General features: G+C 38.5%; 1 protein-coding gene across 4 annotated transcripts in view; it reads left to right on the forward strand.

Annotated features, from left to right (window-relative positions):
• The window catches only part of LOC144061892 (uncharacterized), an 80,601-nt gene that overhangs the window by 23,321 nt on the left and 30,324 nt on the right, over positions 1–26,956 (forward strand). For 2 of the 4 annotated variants that reach the window (XM_077582796.1, XM_077582797.1), the window contains exons 2-4: positions 10,438–10,538; positions 11,301–11,372; positions 15,318–15,343. In XM_077582796.1, the coding sequence (XP_077438922.1) occupies positions 10,438–10,538; positions 11,301–11,372; positions 15,318–15,343 (199 nt within the window). Of the gene's footprint in view, positions 1–10,437; positions 10,539–11,113; positions 11,178–11,300; positions 11,373–15,317; positions 15,344–26,956 lie in introns of all 4 variants that reach the window. The other 2 variants (XM_077582799.1, XM_077582798.1) reach the window with 2 other exon arrangements.

Below are 26,956 nucleotides of genomic sequence, written 5' to 3' on the forward strand. Positions count from 1 at the left end.
TTAAACAGCATATACGGTCTACAGGATAAATGGGTATGAAAATAATGATAAACAAAAATTTTAAAAAATGTATATAAATAATTAAATCGCAGGGTTATTAACCTGCTCACAGTTACAGTACATTTAATTAGACTTTACACAAATGACTCAATGCACATATGTGCTCTACTAAGCTTTTTTTGTTTTACCCAAACAAGCCAGATGGTCAATTATGAATAATAAGAAATTTGATTTGAAAAAAGAAGAAGTTGATTTTGGTGATATTTTGGTATTTTATTTAGCAACTGAGTAATTTGAGGGTAAGGCATGCAGTTTCACTGCATAAATGTGTTATTAGATGCATTGGGATTGAGTATTTTTGGATACATGACAGCAAATATATTTCTGGCAGGCAAAACTCAGCTCTGAGCTGCTTTGCGCTCCTTTGTACGGTAAGTGTAACACTCCTGCTTGCACACGTCTGTTTGCCGGGACTTGGATTGTTTGTGTTCAAATGTCGTATATATGCCGTTCGTGTATGAGTCAGGGATGTGTGCTCCCCTTCCTCTTTAAAAATAGTTAAAAAAATAAAAATAAAAAAGGAAGAAAAAAACAGACAAGTGTCAGTGGAAGATTACTGTCACACCTCTGTCACCGTGACGGTGCCCTGTGGGCATTACGGGGGTGAGATTGGCGGGGGTCGGATGGTTGGACGGGAAGTTTAGAGGGTTTTCCGTAGGGGGGGGTTGGATAGCTCTGCTTCCTTCTCTCACTGTCTTTCTCTCGACCCCCACCCTCCTCAGCCCTTTTATTTCCTTAGTGATTAGCTTGCCCTGCGGTGAGCACTAAGCGGCCTAATCTGTAATACTGCGGTGGTGGGTGGAAGCTGAATGACAGCGAGAGACACACAGATAACAATACACAGCTCTATATTAAACACACACATGCACCATTAATGCATTTTCATGTTAAAGTGCATTTTCTTCTACATGAACTACACACCTTCTCTTTCCTGTGTCTTTTTGTAGAATATGTTAATTAAGTTTAATCGTTAATGACAAATTATGGCAACATCCAGTTATCTTTTTGTCTTGTTGATTGCTTTGGGAAATTTGCGCCTGATAAACAGTTAGGCAAAACATTATATAATCATGGTCGTGTAGTACGATTACAAAGTTCATTTGATATTAAAGCTGTTCTCTATAACAATTTGGCCCAAAATCTCTTTACAATAACCTTTTTATTTGGCCATTTATGACGGAAACATCTTCTAATTAGTAGATTAACACTTTAGCTGTTCACAAGAGGTACTCCTTCAAGCCTCTAGCCAATAGTTTTCAGACTGGATTCGGGTTTGAATTTCCCGCCCTCTGTCTGCGGATGTGACATCATGTGCACGTTGTGTATGAAGGTTATTTGTTTTGTGTAATTTGTTCTCTCGGTATTAATAACTTGTTTGTTCCCAATTGTTCAATAAAAAGTTATATAAAAAAAAAGGCTTTGTGCAATTTAATTTTCCGTCAACAGGTGGCAGTAGCGATTCGAAATGGAATTTTCTACGTCCAGTAGCTTTAAGATAAACGACCCCAAAGTGAAATCTACTGTAAAAAAAAATAAAAATCAATAAAATAATAAAAAAATAAAGCTCAATAATGCACACTTCCTTCATAATGTGTTTTACCTTTCATGAATTGTTTAAACACAAACGGAAAAAAAAAACAATCATCATTAGTGTGTAGCGATTCTATGCAAATGTAAAATAAGATGTGGAGTGCGTTACTTACAGTATGTCCAGTATAATTTTGTCTTTGTCGTCTTCAGAAAATCCACCTTGCCAAAAATACAGCTGGATGTTGGAAATAGAGGCGGAATTTTGTGCTTTTTTGGCAGTTGTGAAGGCTTCATGACCTCATTTGTGAGCCTGTCGCCACATGTTATGCAGAGCAGTGTGCTTAGTGTGAGAATCTTCTTTAACAATAAACCTGTATCTTAAGAACTTAATATTCTCTTTGCTTTTCTTGTGGATTGTTAGGTCTATAAGTCGGTTTCATCATTTGGCCTTTTCCCCTTTTGGAAGAAGTGTTTACACATTGTTACTGTCTTGTGGTGGGTTTATTTTTGATTGGGATGGCTTCATTAGATGATACAGCTAGTAGACTGCCAACTCGTTTGAACTATTGATGACACTCACACTTGGATCAAGAGAAGAGCAGCTGCTCTTCACTGCTCCTGCATTTTTGCCATGTGTCAGTCAAAGTCAGTGGGAGGGAAACAGATGTCTGAGCATTGAGTGGCCTAAGTGCAATTTGCTCACTAACATGGCAATGTTACAGCAGTGGTTTGTGGTTAGTATATATTTTCTGTTTTCAAGGTAAACATAAGATCACATTTTTTTTTAACCCAGCTCATGCTACATTGCTGTTGTCTTTCTATGAAATAGACAACACAAAAAATAAAAAAATAAATTCCACATCACAATTTTTGAAGACAAAGATAATCCTTTATTGATCCCTATTTAAATGTCATTCTAAGAGAGGAAAAAAAATACAGTTTTTGAACCTAATAGGCCTCGGTACTTACGAGTAAGCGGTGCGATGCTAGCTGAGTGAAAAAGTAGGAGAGGAGAGCACAACTCAAACAGTACTTTTTAAATCATCATCAGTATGGCCATTTCAACTTCTACTTCTACTGTTCTCCCCTCTTGAAATGCCTCATGTTGTCATGATCTTTGTTGTTTGGTTTGTCATGTTTTCCTTGTCTCTTCAAGTTTATCATGTCCACTTGTGCTTGTCATCCAGGTAGCTCGTGTCATACAATCAGCTCCCTCAGCCACGTGTCATGTCCAGGTGTCTCTTGTTGTCTCGTTAGTATGTGTATTTAGGCCCCGTCCACACACACACATTGATGACTTATGCGGCAATTCTCGCGCGAACCGTCAGTCTGTCAACAACAATGGCGGATAGCCGTGTCGTCGTCGTTTTGCGCAGCCTCCTTAGCTTGCTTATGCTTTTGCAGCAAAATATTTTTCTTCTTTATTCCCACGTTCAACAAGCGGTGTTGTACTTGAATCACCCCGCCATTGTCACTTCTCCTGTGTTCGTCTTTTTCCATGTTGTTTTGATACATGCAAAGCCATGTTTGTTCTGTAGATTGCAATAAAGTTAGAAAAAAAAAAGTTCTTCGCTGATTCTTCTTCTACGCTTTCCGTTAACTCCCTGTGGCTGCGCTACAGCGCCACTTCAGACTTGGCATGTACATTACAGCCGTTAAACGTCCTCGGCGCCTTCTTTTGGACACACGCAAGTCTTGAAATGCTTGTGTGTGTACGAGATTTTTCGTCTGGACGGGGCATGAGTTTCCTGCTTTCTTTCAGTCCATGTCCGTTCATTGTCCATGCCATGTCAGTGCCCCGTCTCACTGTCGTTTGTCTCAACCTTGTCAAGTTCTAGTTAGTTTTCATAGTGTTTGTTTGTACTTTGACCCTTGTTGTTTATTTAGCATTTTTGTATACACTTGTACTTTGTTTGCCTTCTCGTTTCTGTCGCATTCAATTATTTTGATTTTTTATTTTTTTTACGCACCCATGCCTCGCTTCCCTGCACTTGCGTTCACCGCTATAGCGTAACCTGACAGACATGTGCGTCAGTGTAATTAGTGTACCATGAAATTGCGCACTGACATAGGTTCCGTGTTGTTTGAATGCAAACTACGGTTAAAATGTATGAATTTTTAAACACATTATTTTTTTGTGTAACTAATTAATCATAATTAATGAGTTAAAGCCCCACCCCTATTTTACATGGTGTACCAGTACTGTATCATAATGACAGCTGTCCTCAATTAGATTCAACAGAGAGTCAAAAATATTGGAAAGTTCTGTCTGTATTGATGCAGAACGCTTATCCAACGCTGCAAAGAAAAACTAATGAACATGGTACTATTATACTGTATTGTCATTCTTGATCAGACCAGATTAATTTGTTTTAAAATAAAGCTTTAGAATCACAAAATGAAAGCCCCTGATTTTCATGATTTAATTTTCTGTTACTTTTAATGATTACTTTTGTCAGTTTCAAGTTTTTTAGTGACCATTGTGGGTTTTCCTGACACCTGCCTTGAATCATAACCAAACGGTCTTTTCCATACAACCATTTTGGCCCATTCAAATGTGTATTTCTCTTTTCTGTTAGCCAAAGCAGCTCTGCTTTTGCAGCTGCCAGGTTTCTCAGCCAGCGTAGATTTAACTGCGTTGTCAGTAGCGGCTGTCCTAATCTCTATAACAGCCTCAAGTTGGCCCTTAAGGAGTGATGAGAGAGGGAATGAATGAAAGGAGAGATATTTTTCAGTGTCCTCTTTAAGGTTTTCCAAAACAAGCAAATGAGAAACATAGCTCAAATATGAACCTACCAGCAGGATGTTTATGCAACCTCCCCTTGGTCCATTGGAACTTTACCAGCCTGACATAAGATTTGGGTAGGTGGAGTCTAGGTATGTCTGGGCAGTATCTATAAAAAGGCATTCATGTATTCAAAAAAGTAGAACAATTTCAATCTTCTCAATCAATTTTTATAAGTTAAGAACATTAACGGTTCTTCACAACGTGAACAAGCTTTCTCTCATCTCCCGGATACTTTGCATACTCCTCAGCGTATAGTAGAGTAATGACATTTCCTGATTTTCTGAACCCCCGCAACTGTGCATTCAAAGCATGTCCGGGTTTCCCTGTTCTCAACAAAAAAACATTAAATCTCTTGGCTGTATTGAAATTGGCCTTCCTTGTGGCCAAACTTTCTCTTCACAACAGGTTTTGAAAAAGACTGCGACTTGGGTGACAGGATACCTACTTGGTGTTATATCAGAATTACATTTGACCAAAAACTGTCGTAAGCCTGAGCTATGGTTGCCCATATGTGATTAAAAACAACAACAACATATGCCAATAGCAACGTCACGGCAAAAAAAACGAGGGCCGCAAAATATCATCCTGCAAATGGCCACCAGCCCGCAAGTTTGAGACCCCTGCTTTAAGGTAAACAGAGATGACAACACTTTTAGCTGACTGCAAATTATGCCCTGCAAAATGGATGATGGCGGTCAATTAAGTTGCATGAAAATCTTAAATCCTGTAATTTAAAAAAAATAATAAAATTGGGGGTAATATTTGACCAGGATTTCACAAAAAAATACTGATTTTATAATGTCATGACGTACACACTTCTTTAAGCCACTTGTACAAAAAATAATAATAATTCTACTCAAGATAGACCATTCAAAGTGACCCAACATACATGGTTTCTCTATTTTTGGGCTCAGTAGCCACAAAACATAAAGTTAGACATATTACAACCCACGGTTGCATTAATATTATGAGTTTAAGATACAAAATGGGAATTTTTTATTATTATTATTATTTATTTATGATTTAACATATAGTTAGTCTATATTACAAGCCATATTTTCACTTGTTTCAAAGGATTTGTGAGGGAAAATGTTGATTTTTGGTGTCCATTCTAAAAAAAAAAATGGCTTTGAACCAATACAACAGGCAATCTAAAACAAAATAACTTATTACATTTGTTTTAAGTAGCCGAAATGGCAATAGAATCCACTTGTTTGAAATGAAATTACCTAAAAAAAGGTTTCTTTTGCCCACCCACTACTATGTTTTTAGCCATAGCCTCCAGTCCAGTAAAGTAGTGTTTATCAGCCATTTTAAAATTTAGGCTCAGTGTTAGTTCAGTTTTTATCGTGCTTGTTAGTTTTTCATCACATTTACAGTAGTAAACCTCATTCCCATTTTTATGCAGTTAAATTTTAGTTGACTAAGCGTATTGTAGTCTTTATTTCATGAACTTCATTGAACTTGTTCAGGTACAACACTGCTTAGGACACATCTACATGGATCATGTGACCAGGGGTGACAACTAGCGAATTAATTTAAATTACCTAAATTTTTATTAGGCATTTTATTGTTAAAAGACCAGTCTCTCTCTCTCTCTCTCTCTCTCTCTCTCTCTCTCTCTTTCTCATGCATCTACCTCTGGTGTGAATGACCCCCAATGCTACAGGCAGAGTTTTCACAATAAACTAACCTTGATCAATAACCTGCTGTAGACCTCGGCTAAACCTGCTGGTCCCCCTACTGCTGGATTTCAATATCACGGCTGTTTGAACACTATAGCCGAAGGCCAACTGTGTGTGTGCATTCATGTGGGCATGCAAAATATGTGTGTGTGTGTTTATACGCGTGTGTGCATTTGTGTGTGTATATACTGAACTGTTGCCGCTGCATGAATTTTTGAGAGCCTAGAGCATGGGTGATATGCTGCATATGAGTACTTAAATAAAACTTTGTGCATGAGTTTTCAGACTGTGTGAAGATTGGCGTGTGCGTGCGTGTGTGTTTGTGTATATGTGTCTTTAGCTGTGTGTTCAACTGGTGCCTGGGGGTCTGCAGTGAACGGTGCTAACCGGCCCTCTGAACTCTTCCCTGGGATGAAAAAAAGAAAGCCACTGGGCATGTGCAAGAGGACAGCATGCCATTTACCTGGGCTATGGATGTTTTTTTTTTAAAACTGGCAAGAGGGACTTGAACACAAATACACACACAGATACACACGTTCACAAAATAGTAGACACTCCAGCCTTTCGCCTCAAACGCAAAAGCACACCTTTGCTCCCTTGTCTCAAACACAAAACCACTTCAAACATTTTCATGTTTATTTTATATATTTATTTTTGGGATGCGATACAGGCAGAACTACCCTTACATTAAAAAGCCAAACCACTTTCTTCATGTGCCCTTTTTTTTTTACTTCCTGTTTAAAAAAACAAACAAAAAACTCTGCATCAGAGGGACTCGTTAGTTTACATCCAGTTTTGTGAAAAAGCTGGACTGTTTGCTGGCATTTCAATATGGCTAAATGCTCGTAAATAAACTACATCGGTGACACAGCAGTGCAGTTCATCAATTCATTTCACCTCCTGTGTGTATGTCACGGAAATACGACTTTTCTGAGAAATGGCTACAATATGTCTACTAATTTAGTAATAAATCACAGGAGGGGTATAAAAACCATTATCCTCACCCTCTGCCTTACCTGAACCTGCGTTAGGCATGTGTGTGTGTGACTGTGGGAGCGTGGAGTTGAATACCGCTGACCCAGATGTGTTAATTGGGTCATGGGAACACCACCGCCCACACACTGGGGGTTATGGGGTAGGCTTAGTAGTGTGTGTGTGTGTGGGTGTGTGTGTGAAGACAGGGTTAGGACACTGGGGCAATGCCCTGATTATACTCAGATTAGTTTTGGGATTTCTCTGCTCCTCCTCTTGAGCTTTACTCCTCCAGATAATGCTGTCTCTTCCTTTTGTTTCCCCCTTGTTTTTTTTTCTCTCCTCCTAATTCTTTCACTCTTCTTTTAGCTCTAAACCAAATTTTTGGAGCTATTGCTACAATTTATTTCAAAGAAGGCCGAAATATGTGCAAGAAAACAAAAGATGTCGTTGTTTTTACCTGTCCAATTGTGATATCATAGTTTGCGCATCATATTATTAGGTGCAATATCAATGAACGGGTCTATTTTAACTCATTCCCTGCCATTGACGGCTATTGACGTCAAAAATTCATTTAAACTATTTCTATGAGTTTATTATTTTTTTCCACTTTTGTTAACAAGACTATGAAAACCTAAAAATGTTTTTTTTTAATTGTACATTTAAAACAGATATAAAATGTATGATTAATCATGAGTTAACGATTGAAGTCATGCAATTAATTACAATTAAAAAATTTAATCGCCTGATATAGCGATTTAAAAAAAGAAGAAAAGATTATTAAAAATTAGGAGCGTCAGACGATTACATTTTTTTAATCATAATTAATTGCATGACTTTATGAGCTAACTCATGATTAATCACAAATTTTATATCTGTTCTAAATGTACAATAAAAATATAGGTTTTCATACTCTTGTTAACAAAAATGGAAAAAAATTATAAACTAATAGAAATAGTTAAATTAATATTTGACGTCTATAACCGTCAATGGCAGTAAATGAGTTAACCCTATAAAGCCTGAAACCATGAAATATATTAAAGCTTATATAAATATAGTAAATAGAGTATTTATTGGTCCTTTTGAACAAACAAATAATTTTTTTTGATCAACTTCCACATATGACTTTTGATTTGTGTCATATTTGATTGATTACTGTCAAAAATATAATAATAAACAGACATGTAAAAAATCTGATAGAACATTTTCCACTATTATAAGTATAGGTGTCTCTCCTTTCTCAATTGCGGAGACCGTGGTTCCCTACCACTGCCCTACAGTATAACCCTGGAAACACGAAGCAAGAACCTGCTGCAATTTCTCACAGACACTGCAACATCCACTTCACCACCATCACAAAAATTAAACAAGCCCAGAGAAGAACCCAGAAAGACTCTGAAAAAGAGGGTGGTTGTCACATGAAATAATATTCATGCCAATTGGATTCTTGATCCTGAGCTCTTATGGCATAGGCTTATAAACTAACTTTCTTGCTGGGTGCTGCTGGATTTTGAAAATGCAGCACAATTGCACAAGTTCAATTATAAAATAAATGAGATTCCTTGAATTTTGGTTACAATGCCTGATCCTATACGGTGTGGAATTAAATTAGAAAGTGTGTGGCTTAGCTCTTCAATGACTGAAGCTGGCCATCTGCCATCATAACACCCGAATAATTTCCGTCAGTTTGTTTTTCCCCCCAACACACTATGTGTTGAATAATGCAATTTTCATTCGAGGTGAACAGTCAGTGACACTGAAATACCGGTTCAGGTCTCAAGCTTTACATGTTCTTGACAAAGACTTGTAAACACATTAGGCTTCTGGTTGAGGCGTTTACTCGTAATTAACATTGCCAAACTTTATGCAGCAAATTAATAGCATAGCTAGCATTTTCAACATTTAGACAGTCAAACATTGGAAGCTGTTCCTTTTGCTCATGATTTTGTGTAAGGTTTCGCCGTAATCGAACAAACACCAACAGTTAGAGTTGTTTTGTAAGGGTGTGCGAGATCCTTCTGCAGAAAAAATAATACAATTAAATTGGGAAACAAGCAGCATTCTCACCTTTCCACTGTCTTGTGTTTTGTTAATAGAAGATGATTCATGCGAGTCGGTGTATAAATTGGATTTGGAAGCAGAAAATTAACACACAAGTTGCATCTTTACTTAGAAAACAATTTTTAGTGTGAAACTTCACACAGGAAATTACTGCTCACCTGTACAATATAATTCAAAGAAAGTCAAACTGAAGCTACAAATGGCAATGGCCTGCCAAATGCATTCCCCTTGACGTAAAGGTCAAAGATTTATGCAGTCAGAGAGAGCAGACATGAGTTACCAGGCTGCCAAACAGATGTGGCAAATCCAGGTCCAGAAAGTACAAATTCGGCCACAGTTTGGCTTTAGCCCCTGATGCTAGCTAGCTGGCTAGCTCCCTAGCAGGTAAGAGAGCACCATGGGAGCCAGCTAGCTAGCACCTGAAGAGGAATACAATTATTTGTCCTCTTTGCGTGTTCCAAAACTTGAAGACAGATTTAATGTAAGAAAAAACACCTTTGCAAAAATGATTTTAATCTAACAGAGATCTCTGGACATCGTAACAGACTCCAATTCATCACTTAACAGGTGGAATTCAGAGCGCCGAATGTGTCTCTTCCGCGTGTAAAATGGCTTCTTATAGTTAAAACCGACCGCCTCTCTTTCATTTGTAGACAAAACATACTCTCTGGGTACTTTTCCATGAGCGATGGCGAAAACAGAGTCAGGGGTGCGTGTTCAAAACAGATTCTGTCCTCAAGGACCAAATGTGTTTTCCCACAGAGAAGGAACTTCTAGACCAAATAATATGTCCCAGCTTAAGGTCAAATTATACTGAGCTCAACACTACCCGCCCCACACGTCTACAAAACCTTTCAACATGGTTAATATAAAGAATTAAGATGTTAATAATGTATAACAATGGTTAATATATGAAAATAAAGAATTTAAATGTTAATAATATCTAACACACCTGAAAGTAAAAACCCTGCCACAGTTTGGCTTTAGCCCCCGATGCTAGCTAGCTCCCTAGCAGGTAAACGAGCACCATGGGAGGTAGGGAGCTAGCTAGCTAGCACCTGAGGCTAAAGCCAAATTGTGGCAGGGTTTTTTACTTTCTGGACTTGGATTTGCCACCTCTGTTGCCAAATGAGACAAACTTGTGGCCAGACGGTGAACATCCAGTGGTCACACACAGCCAGGTGGTGTCCAGTGAGAAATACCCAGGCCAAACAATACCCCCAGGCTAGTTGGCATAGCTAAAAATGACTGGTGTGTGCAAGAAGACGTAGTAGTTATGCTGCCAATAAACAAGCTTAGGCCTATCCTTACTGGTCATGTGACCTTTACCTTTCATTTCAGTGGGAGATCTTCTGAGATACTTTCATTTACCTACACACACATACACAAGGGATGTGATCAGAGCCTCCCCTTGGCTGCTTGGTATCAATCCAGTCCTTGAGGTAAGATGGCACACACAACATGGTTGCCTCCTCAAACAGCACACGTGCCACTCAACTAAACACATAGCTACGCACACACACACACACAGGCTCCAGATCGCCAAAGCAATATTTACAGCCAAGTCGACTTACAGGCCATGAGAGGGTAAACACACACTTTGGCCAAATACACGCACATTTGCCAAAACTAGCAGTGTCATCACACACTGCAGGGAATCCCAGCATTTGGCTCTGTCTCTCTGCGGGAAAATCCATCAGAGAAGAAGAGAAAAAGGGGGTTGGCGAGGGGGTAGGGGGGTTGGCTTGGGTGGTGAATTGACTGTGGTAAGAAAAGCCGGACAATCAAATATTACACAATGTTTAACACATCATTTTCAATCCCCACCGATTTCATTCCCTGCCAGTGTTAATTGCCGCTGTGCTACCTGCCACCAGTGGTCCTTTATAAAATGACTTCTGAATTGAAGCATATGGACAAGGAGCCGCGACGGGAGTCTTGAACGACTTGAGGAAGGGTCCCATTAAATAAGAGCCGGCTAATTACTTTGTCCTCCCTTTTGTCCTGTGGTATCCAGGATCTCGCCGCCATTCATATATCTTACTGTAATGAGCAAAGCCTGGGCCTGCCACCTCAGCTCGGTAATTAAACATATAAATTCTCCCTGCACAGAAATATTTGTACTTACAAGGATTGATTTATACAGCTCTCTAAATTGCCTTGTTGAGCTTCATTTTATTTGCTTTTTTTTTTTTTTTTTGCAGAGGGTGCGTGAAGGAGGAACTCATCATTTCAATGTGGAAAGTTCAATTTTCAAACATATTTTCCCAAGAAAAGTAAGCATTGCTGCTTTAACATATACTAAATTGGTTAATTCATTTTTAATAGCTAGGCACCCCTTGCTGAGGTCTTAAATGTTTTTTCTTCTTCATAATTACTGTGCAGTGTTCCCTCGCAATAACGCGGTTCAGTTTTTGTGATCTGTTTTTTGTGTGCAATTTTGCATGCATTTAAAAAAAAAAAAGTAATGTACCTATTTTATAAAATTGAGAATGTTTAAACAAGAGAGAAATGTGAGAAAATATAAATGACTCGATGAGAAAAGTGTATTAACTGCGTGGTGAGGGATTTTAGAGCCTTAAAACTTTTATAATAAATGTAAAACATGAAGCCAAAGACTTTGTGGATTGGAACTTAAACCCAGCAGAAAACGAGGGAACTCTGTATATGCTTCCAACTTTGAGGGAACCATTTGGGAAGGTCACTTTTGTGTTCCAGCATGAATGTGCCTAAGTGCCGATGAGAGCGTTGTTCGGTGAGTTTGGGTTGGAAAACAAATAAAGCCCTGACCTCAACCCTATAGAGCACCGTTTACTTCAGGGACAGATCGTGAACAAAATTTGGCTAGGGAAATAATTAGTCAACGGTCAACTTACTCAAATATATATATATATATATATATATATACAGTATATATATATATATATATATATATATATATATATATATATTTTTTTTTTCAAACTGATACCAGTATGAGTATAGTCACCGATACCACGTACTAAACAGCTAGTGCCACTAGTGCTTTTGATACATAAAGCCCCCCTAGGAAATTTAAAAGAAAGGCTTGTATTTAACAACATTGCATTTTCCCTAATACACCTTGAAATTAATGGAAATTTTCTATTTTTCTCATTTCTAATTTGTAGTTCCTGACTGTAAAATGGCCACAAGACGGTGGCCAATACTTGGCATCAATACCTTGAATTGGCCTGGCACGGATACCTATTATCGGTACTTGCCCATCCCTAATTTTACTTATTCATTCAGAAATGTCATCATTGTTTTATCATTGCGCCCCAATGAGGAATATACTTTTTTTTTTTTAATTCGTGACATTATATAATGTTTTTTTTTTAAAGCCGTTCAATGTAGAACGTTGCCCAAAAATATCTGTACAATAGCTATTTTTAGTTGACCGTTTATGACTCAAACATCTTCTAATTAGCAGATTAGCACCTTAGCTGTTATTAATGGATACTCCTGCAAGCCTCTGGCCAATAGTTTTCAGACTGGTTTCCGGTTGGATTTTCCCATTTTGTGACGTCATGTGAGCATTGAGTATGTGAAGAAGAGACACACGTGGCAGTGGTGATTCGAAATTCAATTCCCTGCATTGAGCAGCTTTAAATTACTGGCCTGCGGCCTGCATGACCCATGTAGAGCAATTTATTGTTAGCACATATCTAATTCTCCGCGGATTGAGATGAATCTAATTGATGTTTCTGATGGTTCCGAGAATTGTTTAATGTCAAGCATTTCTAACTGAATGCCTCTCACTTTATGTAGAGCAGCAGGTCAAGCAGCTGAATCAACGCTATGAACTGCACTGCAATATTATTAGCCAAAGAAGAATGCAGTTTTTAATAATAAAAGACAACAGCGGGGAAGCTATCGGCATATTATTGAAGGAAACTTAGCATTGTAATCGTAATTAGCTCATTTGTCCATTCATTTGTGGCGCATTATCTATCGGTTATTATTTCTTTTTTGATTGTCATCGCTAAATGAGCAGGATTGGAACAAGCTGAAGGGTCATTGGCTTTACTCCCGCTCCATTCCTATTGTCCCTATTTCATGTACTGTATGCAGGCTTACAAAAGCGTCATATAAAACCGCATGAGCCCCAATTTCCTCCATGGCTGATGGAATTCCCTATTAACCGACTGCAGAACGTCTCCCAGCTGGGAGCCCCAGTTTGAAATGTGCTGCGTTAAAACCTAATGAATGTCATAATTAACTGGATATACTTTACATTTAGAACGGAATTGGCTGTTATAAAACCATCTACCTTTTAACCCTTCACTCATCCCTGTCCCCTGTCTCATCGTCTCTCATTATTCACCCTCCAAGATGACATTACCATAGTTTGACTGACTTTGGTTTTCCTTTGTAACTTTTCTAATTTCTTTTAATTTTTTGGTCTGCCTTTTTTTTTTTTTTTTTTTTTTTTTTAGTTTTCAGACAGAGACTGCAGGTTCCGCAGCATTCCTGACACTTTTGTTAATAAATCATTGTGAAGTTAATGAAAATGGCATTCAGGCATAACCAAAATGATTGTGTTCTTTGTCATGCTAATAAAGTGAAAGATGTTCATCCACTGGTGAATGTCTGCACATTACCAACAATTTCTGATTGTGTGTGTGCGCACGCGTGTGTGCCTGTTGCAAGCATCCCCCACCATCACACCCTCTCTCTTTCTCACCCCATCCTTGTGTTCTCTCACCCGCTCCTTTTTCAAAGATGAATGCTTTTGCATATTTATCCCATAGGTCATCAAGACGAATGCGAAAGGTTCCTCAAGCAGATGCTCGTGTAGCATTGAATTGCTGGAAGGGAAATAAAAGGCGATGGTCGCCATGACTTGTTGTTGACCTCAACTTACTTTTCTCTTTGCCAGCACGCCCTTCTGCACCCCAGACATGCTTTCCTCTCCATTTACCACCTTTTGTGTCTAGGCCATACATGCAGGAGAGCGGAACTTCATTTACCTCACAAGTTTGAAATAAATCAGACGTTGGCAGCTTCTGCCAGCGTTCTGAAGGGCAGTGATACAGTATGCAAGATACGGCCAACTTCAAGAACTACCCAGCCTCGCGTGACATTTTCTGAATTTTTTAGTCGAATGGAAGAATAACATTAGGTTTGCAGCCCTTGCTTTGAAAATGAAGTTACTTTTACAATTTGGTTTATAGTGATCATTTTTTTCCCCCTCTTTATCAATGCTGAGCTGTATCCTTTCATATATTGGCTGAAAAAATATTTGGGTTTACATTATTTTTTTTGTAATTTTCTTTTGAAATTGATGGAGCTATTGTGGAGGGATACTAGGGAAGTGATTCTTAACCTGGATTTGATCAAACCGCAGGGATTCAGTGAGTCAGTCTCAGGGACTCGGCAGAGGTCAAGACACACGCCCAACTCAAATGATTCGTGATAATAGGCCTCGCTTGGCCGTCATTGGCTGCAGGTGATCGTGCTACATTGCTTGGACTATCTGTGCTGCAGGGAATTTGGTGCCTTTCGTAGTCAACTTGTGACTGTTATGATTATACGTCATTGTGGTGGGATTTCTTTATTATTGTAATGGCTTCATACTATGTTGCACAAAAAAAAGAAAGTGGTCGGACAAATATGTGCAATATGAATTCACAAGTATAACGGAACATATGGCGTTCCACAGGGATCAATTCTGCAGCCTCTGCTGTTTTTATTGTTTCTGCTGCCTCTGGGTTCTTTCTAAAGCAGGGGTGTCCAAACTTTGACTCCCAAGGGCCACAAACATAGAAAAATAGAAAGATGCAAGGGCCTCTTTGATTTTTTTTCTTTTTTTACTTTAACGTATGTATTATACATTATTTTTGAAAAACATTGAAAAACGTTTGCTGTTTACTCAAAGTGGCAGACGCGTTTTCTATGCTGCCAAAATGGCTGCGCTAAAGCCCATTTTGGGACGCATGACCTCAATGTGCGGATCTCTATGGAGCAGTGTTACTGTACACATTTCTTTAAAAGGCATGGAAAATATATACGCTATAAAAATACTGAATATTGAAATACAAGTTGTGATAGTAAGATTTACCCGATCAAGTAAAATTTGGTCTCCTTTTGAATATAAAGAAAAAAGTAAATTTATGTAATGGTGGTTAAGTGCCCTCACTGTAATCTCGTCTCATCCCTTTTTGTGCTGTCTCTTTTCTTTGCTTTTTTTCCCCTCATAGATTGCTCAGTCGGCCCTCAGCACCAGGTACGATTTGTCTTTTCAAAAACCCAGAATGTTGAAAAAAGGGAAGAAAAAAATTTGATAGGCGTGGGCTCCCACAATGAAGCCGAAATCTCCATCATTATCCTGGATCAGCCAGTCCCTTTTTAAAAAGCAGAGTTACTGCTATTTTACATGAATTTGAGGGCCTGCTGCCGCTACGGCGTGTGGAATACATTTGTCAGGTTGCTCTGCTCGAGCTGCTCCCATTTTCATGCTCACTTTTTCATACACATGCACACACACATACACGGGTGGTTGGTAATGACAATTTCACAAGTTGAGGGTTTGGGGAGCAAAGCAAGTGTAATTTTATTTTTGTGCATGTAAGGGATAGTAAATAGGTTACTTAAAAAAAAAAAAAGGTGTGGAGTAAAATAAATGTGAATACAACTGCAGCGTGAAAATTATATTTGGTGTCATTGGAAATGCATATTGTACTATTGTAGATTTATTTTTTCCCTATTTTTCCCCCCAAGGACAGACAGTGATCTGTCTAGTAAATTGTGATCTGGCAATGTTGAAAAAATATGCAAATATATAACAAGGATAAATTGTAGTGGATTAAAAAAAAACAAAGAAAGAAAAAAGATTTGCTTTGCTTGTGCGCTAACAAGAAGAAGCTGCAGTGTGAATATTTTGGGGGTGTGTTTGTGTGTGTGTGTGTGTGTGTGTGTGTGATCTTGGACATGGTAGCTTAAGGGGACATCTGTTTGCCTGGAGGAGGGGGCAGATTCATGTCGTGAGTTTGGGCACTTGGGGGGGCCACAAGGGATCCCTGTGGAAGATACACACAAGCCCAAATGGCAGTGCTGGCAGTTTCTTTCAAGAGGTTATGTTGGAGCAAGTAACTGCAGGCAAGGGCAGGGGCCACAAAAACAACAACACTTCACTTAAGCCCAATTAAAGAGGGTCTGGGGCTGGAATGTGAGCAATATGTTTCACATATACATCAGTGGTTGCAAGGATCTTCACTTACTGGCCACTAGACTAGTCTCAATTCAATGTCAGCATCCTTTAGCGACTGCATTTCTGGGTGCTCATGAAACTGCACAAACACAGTTAAGAGGGAAGAATTCTTATTCTCATGAATCAAAATCAAATCGATTAAGGAAATTAGAATTGATACCCAGCCTTAGAAGAGGGCGTTTTAACCGTTGTGGGCTGGAATGCAGCCAACTCCCGTCCGATCAAAGCGGCTCCACTCATTCTTTTTAAATCAAGGCAGTCAAGGCACAGCTGCACTTGACATTGCGGAAGCAGAAATTGACTCGCTGGGGTCCGTGCATGAGATTGGCATGATCTCTGAACTGCAAGATCTCTCCTTGCGGATTATATTAATACAATTTTTCATTTATATATTTTCTCTTTAACTTTGTTCCTTGTGTTGTGCATTACAAATAACTTTATTTTTTTGTAATATTAATTTATTGGTGTTATTTATAATTCATTAAGTGTAAAATGTTATACTTTTATTTTTACTCCAGCCTCATTTTCTTAAATTCATGATGTTGTTTTATTGTTTGTCAAGTTTTATATATTGTATCAAACAATGATAAAAACCAAAGAAAAGAAACTGAAAAGTTGTATTGTTGAGTCCCGGTATTGATTCCCAGGTACCAAGAATCGGTACAGAACCAGTTCAAGTGTGAAAGGCACCCATCCCTGATGGTGTCAGCTTGCCTGATTTTTGGGATTTTTTTCTTCTTCAAAAACTAAAGTCTAAAAATCATCTGTCCAGGGCATGCATTTTCTGTCAGTACAGGGCCGCACTCTCAAAGCCATGTGCCAAGTCTCCTTCCTCCCTCAAACACTGTCTCAACAAACCATGCCATCCTGAACCCAGAAGAGGAGGTCAGGGTGTTAAGATTGAGGTTGGGATTGCCCTGGAGTGCCGAGTTTTGGACAAATTTTTTGTCAGCTTTCAAACACGGGTTACGAGGTGGGGAGGGGCATGGGTTATAGCTTCAGGAAGCAAGTAGCAGAATCCTCCTCCTCTTTATTTAAAAAAAGACATGCCAGACCTCTTTTGTGAAACACAAGGGCAGGAAATGCAAAGACCGGCCAACATTTCCGCCGAGCAAAAAGTAGGAAAAGGTTGTCAAAAGTTGCCGCAACCAACTCCAACGGAGGCAGACATCGCCCCAAACCACTCATCTGAGGTCACCTCTTTTTTTTTCCCCCCCTTGCACTGCTTCCATCCACACAGCTGAGGTTGTGGCAGAGAAAGGAGAGGCGGCTGATCTCGGACTGTGCTGGAGAGGGCAGCTGCTACCTCGAGCATCACAAAATCCAGTGTGGCCAGGATGAAAGGTAGTTGGAGGAGAGCGGACTGTACCAGGGTGTGATGTATTGATGTTGGAGAAAATGAACTGACTCCTCATTGATCCACAGACGAAAAATGTAGAAATAGAAACGGTAAATCCGGCTCTCTTGACTAACTGCTTAATGGTGACCACCCCCACCCCCACCCCCCACTTCCACTCCTTTGTTTTCTCCTACTATGTAAACCGGGCCAACAGTCCTGCATTGATGTTTCGAGAGGGTAGTAAAGCATTCGGAAACGGTATCAGCTTCTTTTGTCCTCCTGTAGATGAGAAATGTAATGGTTTCTGGATCAATAGTGTGGGTCTGACTAACGCCCCTTGGTAGGGACAGTAAAGCGATAAGTCAGTGGTCAGGGATGTGTATATGCCGTCTCTCCAGACTACTGAGGTAAAATGTGACAACTGGATGACGGACATTTTTAATCATCCTTTATGTTCTTGCATGGGAATTAGTAGTGTGAATTATTGATTTTTTTTTTTTTAAAAGTAACAAGTTTTGTAAAACTTCAACATCTGTGTGAAAGAACATAGCAATCTCCGCCAGACAAATAAAAGTAATAGTGATTAAACAATATATATACAATGAAACAAACCACTCTGTAACACTGGGTGACCTTCATTTGTTTGGCTATTGATAAAAACGAGTCAACCAGTTTCGACGCATAGCCGCAAACTTCACATAAGCATTTATTTCTCTTCTTGTTTCACTTCTCTTAACTTACTTTTTCTACATTATTTCTTTTAGTTTGGAATAAGTAACTTTTCTCATCTCTCTTGGTCCAAGAAGAAGTACTGAAGAAGTACCCTAAAATCCTGTTAAGGCAGATCATAGAATGTGATGACCAAAAACAATGCCGATGCGTTGTCGTGCCCTGTAACATCATTATTTCCTAAAAATTAAATTAAATTTGCACTTAACTTGATCAAAAATGTGATAAAACCAAATAATGTATTAGTTTAAAAAATAAAGTAATAAAAAAAATATTTTTCAGGAAATTATTCTATTATAGGGTGGCACATGGCCCGTTACTACAATGACACTAAAACTCAGACGTAACAGTTACTCGTCTTTGATTTTTTTTAACAATAAAATATGAACCTAACATTATTCAATAAAAAAAGAACAGGCACATTTAACTGTGGATATCTTTGCGGCAGAGTAGTCCTAATCAAGTGGGCAGAGCTTAATTTCATGAACTCTCCAGAGCTGGTTTAACACTCAATGGGGGTTGAAATCAACTCTGAAACATTTAACACCAACATTTTAACACTCCAATATATATATATATATATAAAATGTAATAAATCCCCATATACAATATCACTCAGGATTTTTTCATGACATTATTACATTATTAGGTTTTATTACATTTTGGTCAAATGCAAATGTTATTACATTTTCAGGAAATTATTACATTATATGTTGCTACATGCGTTAAAGAGAATCAACAAAATTGTAAGGTTTTCCAGAATCGAATTAAAAATTCAACAGGCTACTGCTGGCTCTCTGTTGGTCACTAAACAATGTTAAAAGTCGAATACCAAGAGCATGTAATGATCAGGAGAAATTTAACATGTAATAGACAGTCCTAGCCAGGCATCACAGAGATGAGGGGGAAAAAAAGAGATAGACCAGCTAAATGTAAACAATCAACAATCATGTGATTGACAGGAACCCTGTGGCACTGGTACCCTCGGGATTAAGCCTGATTGTTAAATCATTAAATGATGCAAAGCTCCCTCTCTTCACATGAACACAACACAATAATCAAATAAAATGTGTTATGTGTTCGCCTGCCATGTACATCATTTCTCATCAGTTGCCCCTTAACACCTCCACACCACTGACTAACTTCAACATGTTTTGTGACAAGAATTGAGCACCTCAGCGGAAGAGGATGCGATAATAACCTTGTTCACAGCTACACTGAAAATGCCTCTTTGGAGAGATGTTTATGTAAATAGCTTCTCAAGTTACAATTCGACACATAATCAGCCATCTTGAACTCTGAATTTTTTTCCTTTTCTTTTTTACATATCCTATCCTTTTTGTTAAAAAGGAACATTGATCTTTTGCAGTAGTTTGAACTAATAATAACAAAATAAAAAGTAACAGCTAAAGTGTAAAACAACATAAATATTATGGTTGCAATACATTGTCAATTCTCTTTTTAATTTGATCTATCTTGCTTTGCCGTTAAAGATGAACAGATTTATAGAATAGAAGAATATAATTTTTTTTTAATGTAATTTCACTGTCAGCAGGATTACAGGAGGTTAACAATATTTTACAGCTAATATGCATTAAAAGATTTTTATCCAATGCTGGGATGTGTGCACAAAAAATAAATGTTTTCATATATGATCATGATAAAGCGATTTGCATGTAATTTAAAGTCTTAGCTGACTGAGCCTTTTATTTTCACTTTAGCAATTCTGCTAACACTGCTAACACTAAAGGAAAGTTGTAATCCTCAGTTAACAGTATACTTGTTGGTTTGTCTTTTTAATTGGCCGTACGCTGCAGGGCATGGTGAGCCAAGAAACAGCTTGTTCTTTCAGCCTGTGAAACAATAACATTTGTGTTTGGACTATTGTCATTTTAGCTTAGCAGTCACAATTGGGATTATCAGATAATTAATGTCTGACTGAATGTGTCCTTAACGTTTTATTTAAAAAGAAAAAAAGAACTTTAATATTCCTGGGAGCTGCATAGGCATTTTTTTTTTTTACGGACATGCTGTGGTCAACCTATTTTTTTCTCATTCAATTATGGCCAATCATTTCAGTCCAACAATGTTTTTTAACATCCATTTGCAAGAAATTTTGGGATTTCATTATTACAATTAATATAATCAAATGTTTCAGAGAATCTGGAGAAAAGTCGAAAACCAACATAGCTGTGACCGTAAAAACTGTCATCTCTCTGTAAAGAATATTGCCACGTGGGCTCAGAAGCACTTCTACCATATCCAGAAACGTCCCTCTCTTGACCCAAGCTCATCTGAGATGAACTCACGAAAAGTGGAAAAGTGTGCTGCGGTCTGATGAGTCCACATTTCAAATTGTTTTTGGAAATAATGAATGTCTTCCAGGCCAAAGAGGAAAAGGACCATTTAGACTGTAATCAGCACAAAGTTCAAAATCTAGCATCTGTGTTGCGTTGGGCGTGCGTTAGTGCCCATGGCAAGGGTAACTGAGAACGCACCCGTGATGCTGAAAGGTACATACTGTACAGGTACAGAAGGCAACCAAACGGTGTCATTTTCGGAGACATCTGTTTATTGAGTATTGCTTAACGGAAAGGGGATACATATATATATATATATGGGGGGGGGGGGGTAGAAAAGGGTAAGAGTAAGAAAGTACTTAGTTGTCCAGTAGATACGGGAGTCTGTGTAAAAGGAAATAAAATGAGTTCTTATTTGTTTTATCTGTTTTATGTCACAGCAGACTCCCCAAGTCTTAGTGCTCCAAGTACTTTAATCTGGCACACCATAGTTTTAATTATGGGCTGGATTGAGGAGCGTGTCCAATGTGGAATGGATCTGCTGTTATATTCAAAGTTAGATGAAAGTGGGAAGGGGAAGGAAATGAGATGTAATTGTAATTAGTGATGGACCAGGTTCTGTCAATTCTCAAAGGAGTTTGTGCATCACCTGCTGTGCGTGTGTGTGTGTCCATGTACCTGAACGCACCAAGGTGTGGGACAAGCTCTTCTACCTTAACTATGAATCCTACCTGTCTGCCACCTCGCTCCAGGCTGAAGTGGCTAGTTAGCATATGTAGCACCATCCGCGCATGTTTACCCCGTGTCACCGCGTGTGTATGTGGGCACGTGCGCATGTGCTTCAGCGTGCAGGCCTCATCTCAAGTCTCACCGGAGACTTGTTGTCTAAGATTAATGAAGGTCACCAGAATCCTCCAAAGTATTCCGATAATTAAGGCTTTGTTTATCAAAACAAGTTATATTAAGAGTAAAAAGATTCATGGTAATTATTCATAATCTTAACAATTCAAGTGTAGCCACCTCATTTGTGCCTTTAATTCTTCTTGTTAATGTTTTGCATAAATCTGCATAATTACTTGAGTTGCCTGTTGTATTTTTGACAGCTACTCAGTTCGTGTGCACTAAAGGGTATCAAATGTGCTGCGCCCTGCATACTTAAAAAGTGGCTGCATGGTTACAGCCGCACAGAATAGTTCAGCCATCAAACTGGCTGCGCGTGATTGAAATGCGCACAGAAAATCGGTTGTTTTCTATCAAATGGGCTCAATGAATGCTTCTGGTTGTGCTGGTTAAAATGAAGGCTTTCATGAGTACGTCGTCCTCAGAATCCCTCTTCAAAATACTGGGAAATACATTTGTGTTCGGGGGGGGCTGCTGTGATCAGATGCACATGCTCTCATGACTCATGCTAATTGTTTGTTGCACATGCTAACATACAGTATATTGACAAAACCAGGTTCCTACTCAGTTCTGCTCTCTCATCAGTATGTGAATGAGCTGGTTACGTTTATCCAATGGAAATATAGTGCTCTCATCATTGTGTGATTGGATGAATCATGTGACATTTTTTAAAGTATACTGAGAGTATCTTGGCATTAGAAATATGATATATGCAAAAGTATATATATATACTAATATACCGGAAGTGTTCGGTTTAGGTGAACGGTATGGGATTTTTAATAGGTTTTAGGTGAACTAATGAATACACACAAACTCACACGCACGCACACACGCACACATGCATGCACACGTGCACATACACGTACTCACCCACATACAAAAAAAAAAAAAAAAAGGGAGAGCAATGATGATGACATGTCAAATCGGTAAAATTACCGAATGAACAATACTGAGCTCTCCAGAAGAAAAAAAAAAAAAAATATGATATATGCAATCCATATGGTCGTATCATTATCATTACTGTATCTGCTTAACTTTGTTGATCCATATGAACCAGGCTGGCGTTATATAGCAGCACGACAAGGATTAAATTTACCGCCACCTTTTTCACCGTTACACCGTTTCTACTATCATTTAGCATGCAACAGGCATTTCTTTTCTTTGGTCCTTCCTCGGGTCTCCTGACGGCCTCACGACTCTGGCTGGAAGTGTTCGGTTTAGGTGAACGGTATAGGATTTTTTTTAATAGGTTTTAGGTGAACTAATGAATACACACACACTCGCACGCACGCACGCACACACATAATCACCCACATACAAAAAAAAAAAAAAAGGAGAGCAATGATGATGACATGTCAAATCGGTAAAATTACCGAATGAACAATACTGAGCTCTGAAAAAAAGAGAAAAAAAAAAGCATGCACGAACCGCAACACTTGTGTGCCTGGGCAGTTGATGGTGTTAATAAACACAAACGCATGGAGTGGGCTACAGGTCAACAGGGTTTGGATTCCACTTGCACAGATAGGGTATAACTGCCAATGATACACACGCACCCACTTTATTTATTTACTTTTTAAATACACAAATGAAGACCTTTACAGAACACATTCACTTAAGCTGCATTGTTATGTCCCGCAGTACATTGACATGTATTTGTGCAAAAGGTCTTCATATTTGCATTTGCATGCAAAGTGCTGGCTAAAGCATCTGCGCATACTACGTCACACTCCTCTGCGTACTCAGTCCTCCATGCAGGCCTCTTGCTCCTGCTCAGAGAGCCATGTGGCTCGGATTTAATTGAAAGTGTCTGAGAAGGTAAAGTTAACACTGAAAGAGAGTCATCGGAGAGGTAGAGACACAAAGCGAGGGCAAGAAAGAGGAGAAAAAAAGAAAAAAAGGAAAGTCTCAACTTTCTTTAATTATGTTTACCCAACAGGCTTTGCGTCCTCATCTAAATAGCATAAACATCTGGCCATGGCACGCCACAAGCATGACGGCAGTAGTCAAGCAAATCTTGTGGAAAATAATGAAATTAGATCCCTGGTGCTGTGACAGTGGAAGGGCAGGCGACATTCACTCCATGTTAATAAAATTGCCATGAATGAGTGACTACAATTAGGAAATTGTCAGTGGCAGTGGTGAACTTTTGCAACTCACCAATGTTTGCATCATTCGATTAAGGCAGCAATTTAGACTTGTTTATTTGTGCCTACTGTGGCTTTTATTAATTGTGACCTGTCAGTGATTGGCCTGCGATTAAACCAGTCACATATAATGCGGCGGATGGTGTGGGATGGATTGGTGGGCAGGCTGATGGACTTTTTTTTTATTATCATTATTTTTGTTGTTCATCACATCATTATCCTGCCAGTGAGTCTGACAGGATGGAACTTGATTAAGCATGCTCATTAATTAAAGTATTACACGAACAAAGCAACTCACATCTGGTTCTGATACACAACTTAAAATAGTGCAACTACTGAATGTGAGCGTAAGTATTGGAACACGTGACTGACTGTCACAAACAATACATACTACTGAGTTTTTACACTCATTTTCAGATTTTGGTTTTAGCATGTGAAGACTACATTAATCATAGTGTAACGAACATGACAAGCAGAGTGCTGCCTATGGGTGGAAAACAAGCAATTGTAAAGCTGAGAGAAGATGGAAAATCAATTTCTTAAAACACTGATGATATCTACGACAACCATTCGGAACGTCCTGATGCAGAAAGAAACCACTCTGTACAATGTAAATGACGTTGACGGGTAGAGAGCTGTAGCAAACCATTCATTAGCAAAAAGAATGGTATATCTGAAATTTGCTCAAAAGTACAGAAACAAGCTAAAAAAAAAAATCTGGGTAAAAAGTTTATAGAATGATGAGATAAACCAAAGGGATGGAACCTTCATCTGGGATGGGTTCACTAACCTTCAATGATGACATCACGTAACACATGATAACAGCAACAAAATGACCTCCCAAAATATGCAAAACATTTTGTCTATAGAAAGACACCAAAATGATCGAGAAGATCATCATGCAATAAAACGCGCTATCAGCAGTAAACAAAAGAGGTCATCAAGGGCAAGAAGTGGAAGGTTTGAAACTGACCCAGTCAATATTTAGACTTAAAGCCTCTAGAGCAAACATTTTGGCGACTAAAATGAACCCCCCACCAAAATATCAACAATAGAGGCTGTGGTGAAATCAGTAACCGTTTTATACTTTTTATTTTATGCATCAGCACAATGGAAAAACATAACCATAATTGTAACCCGCATACTCTGAATCTGTGGATTCACCCGTTAAGAGATTTTTGTCCCCCAGTACTTAAAAAAAAATATTTTTCATGGAAAACACTTATTGGCGGTATGTCCCATGATTTCTTGGGTTGAAAATATACAAGTATAATAGCGGGGTCCATTAAACTTGAAAATCCTTAGAAACCATCCATCCATCTATTTTCTTAACCGCTTGTCCCCACAAGGGTCGCGGCCTTAGAAACCAATGAGTGTCTGTGTCTTATTCCCATTGATGAATTTGCTGTGGTTCTTGTTATTCTTTTTGGTCTTTTTCATTTCTTTTCTTCTACCTTTTATTGTAATATTGTATATGTAATAAGTATAAACAATGATTTATCCTTTATGGCAGTGTCAGTCAAAACCACCTTCATTTCCTGTCCAGCCTATTTGAGTTGTTCCTGCCTTTGATAGCAACTTGACCCATCCACTATGGCCGCCACATCCAGGCTTCTACAGCATATCTAGTTTTGTCTTCATATTCAACTCAATGAAGTAAAAAAAAAACAATGAGATGCCTTTCATCATTCAAATGTTGTGTAATAATTGAGTTAAAACTTAATTTCTCACAGCACTGCACAACCGCGGCTGAAAGAAAGTGCTGTACATTAAATAAAAATGATTAAAAAATATATATACTGCCCACGATTGGTGAATTTTCACAAAGTAGAGATTATAAAAAAATTAAATAAAATTGGGCGAGTTATTTATTTACGTAGCCATAACAAAACCACCACCCAGATCCCACCCTTCTAAACACTTCTTAATTTAGTAAATTTAATATGAAAAATAGCAGCATGATTAAGAATGTTATGGAAAAAAATACAGTAAACGCTACTGGGTGATAATCTCTGAAAAAAAAAACTGAGAAAAAAAATGCATACTGTATTACCATACCTTATTGGTGCTCTGGAATAAATCCCTTCAAATGTTTCTTCTCATTATCATCTTAACTCTGTAGGTCTAGTGCTCCCCCATTTCCAGTTCACTTAGCAAATTTGAAGTACTATCTCCCTACCCTCCTTTGTGTCTACAGTAGATTGGGGCTGTGTTTACTTTCCCTCGTCATGGAGGCAAGGGAAGGGATTACATTTGAGGAAATGAGTTGTCATTTCAGGAGGTAATAATGGATTTCAGCCTGAGAGCTCGACAAACACAAGACAGGGAGAGCAGAAAAGCTTGAGCGCGGGTACCCAAGGTGGAGAGTCACTATATACATTGTGCATGCTTGTCGGCACCCTCACATACTGTAGATGTACACAGCCGACTGCTTGGTTGTAAAAATACATCAGTACAAATGAGGCAGCAGTGATGGATTCAACTGTGGCGCCTGGTCGGGGGGCAGGATATCCCACGACATGACATCCTCAATCTTCAAAGCTGCATCAGTTGGAGGTAAAGGTTTCCATCTCTGTTGTCACATTGGGTTCATCCTGCTGTATTTACGAAATACCATGTTTTACCTTATTTCTTGGCTGCGCTCATATTTGAATTTTATGCTGACTTGAAATATTTCTTCGGTCTTTGGCTGGAGTAAGGGAAGTTCCACTCTTGTCTGCCAAAAGATGATCTTTTCCTGGCATCAATTTTCATGTCAGAAACGTTGCCCTTTGGACTACACTATAATCTGTCAGCCACATTAAAACCATAAACATAAAACAGTTAATTCCTTATTGCCAATTCTCAGAGAAACTGACATGTTCTTTTTCTTCAATCTGGATTCTATTTATGTGAACAAACACAGCTAATGATTTATGGAAGTAAATTTATTTTATAAACAGTGTCCCATTAACCACCAACGAATCCTCACATTAGACTATAGCTACGCTACGTGTATTTCTTGTAAGTTTTTGAGTTTTTTTGTTGTTGCAAATTTGCCAATTATTAAACTCGAAAATTTGCCACTTTATAAAGTCGCAAATGTTTTCTTGGAATATTATTCCCCCTCTGAAAAAAAAAAAAAATTATATATACTGTATATATATTTAAATACGTGGCCCTTATATACGGCGTTGTATATGTAAGTCTTCACATGTTTAAAATAATCATACCA

This window comes from Vanacampus margaritifer, chromosome 12, assembly GCF_051991255.1.
Source record: "Vanacampus margaritifer isolate UIUO_Vmar chromosome 12, RoL_Vmar_1.0, whole genome shotgun sequence".
Taxonomy (NCBI): Eukaryota; Metazoa; Chordata; class Actinopteri; order Syngnathiformes; family Syngnathidae; genus Vanacampus; species Vanacampus margaritifer.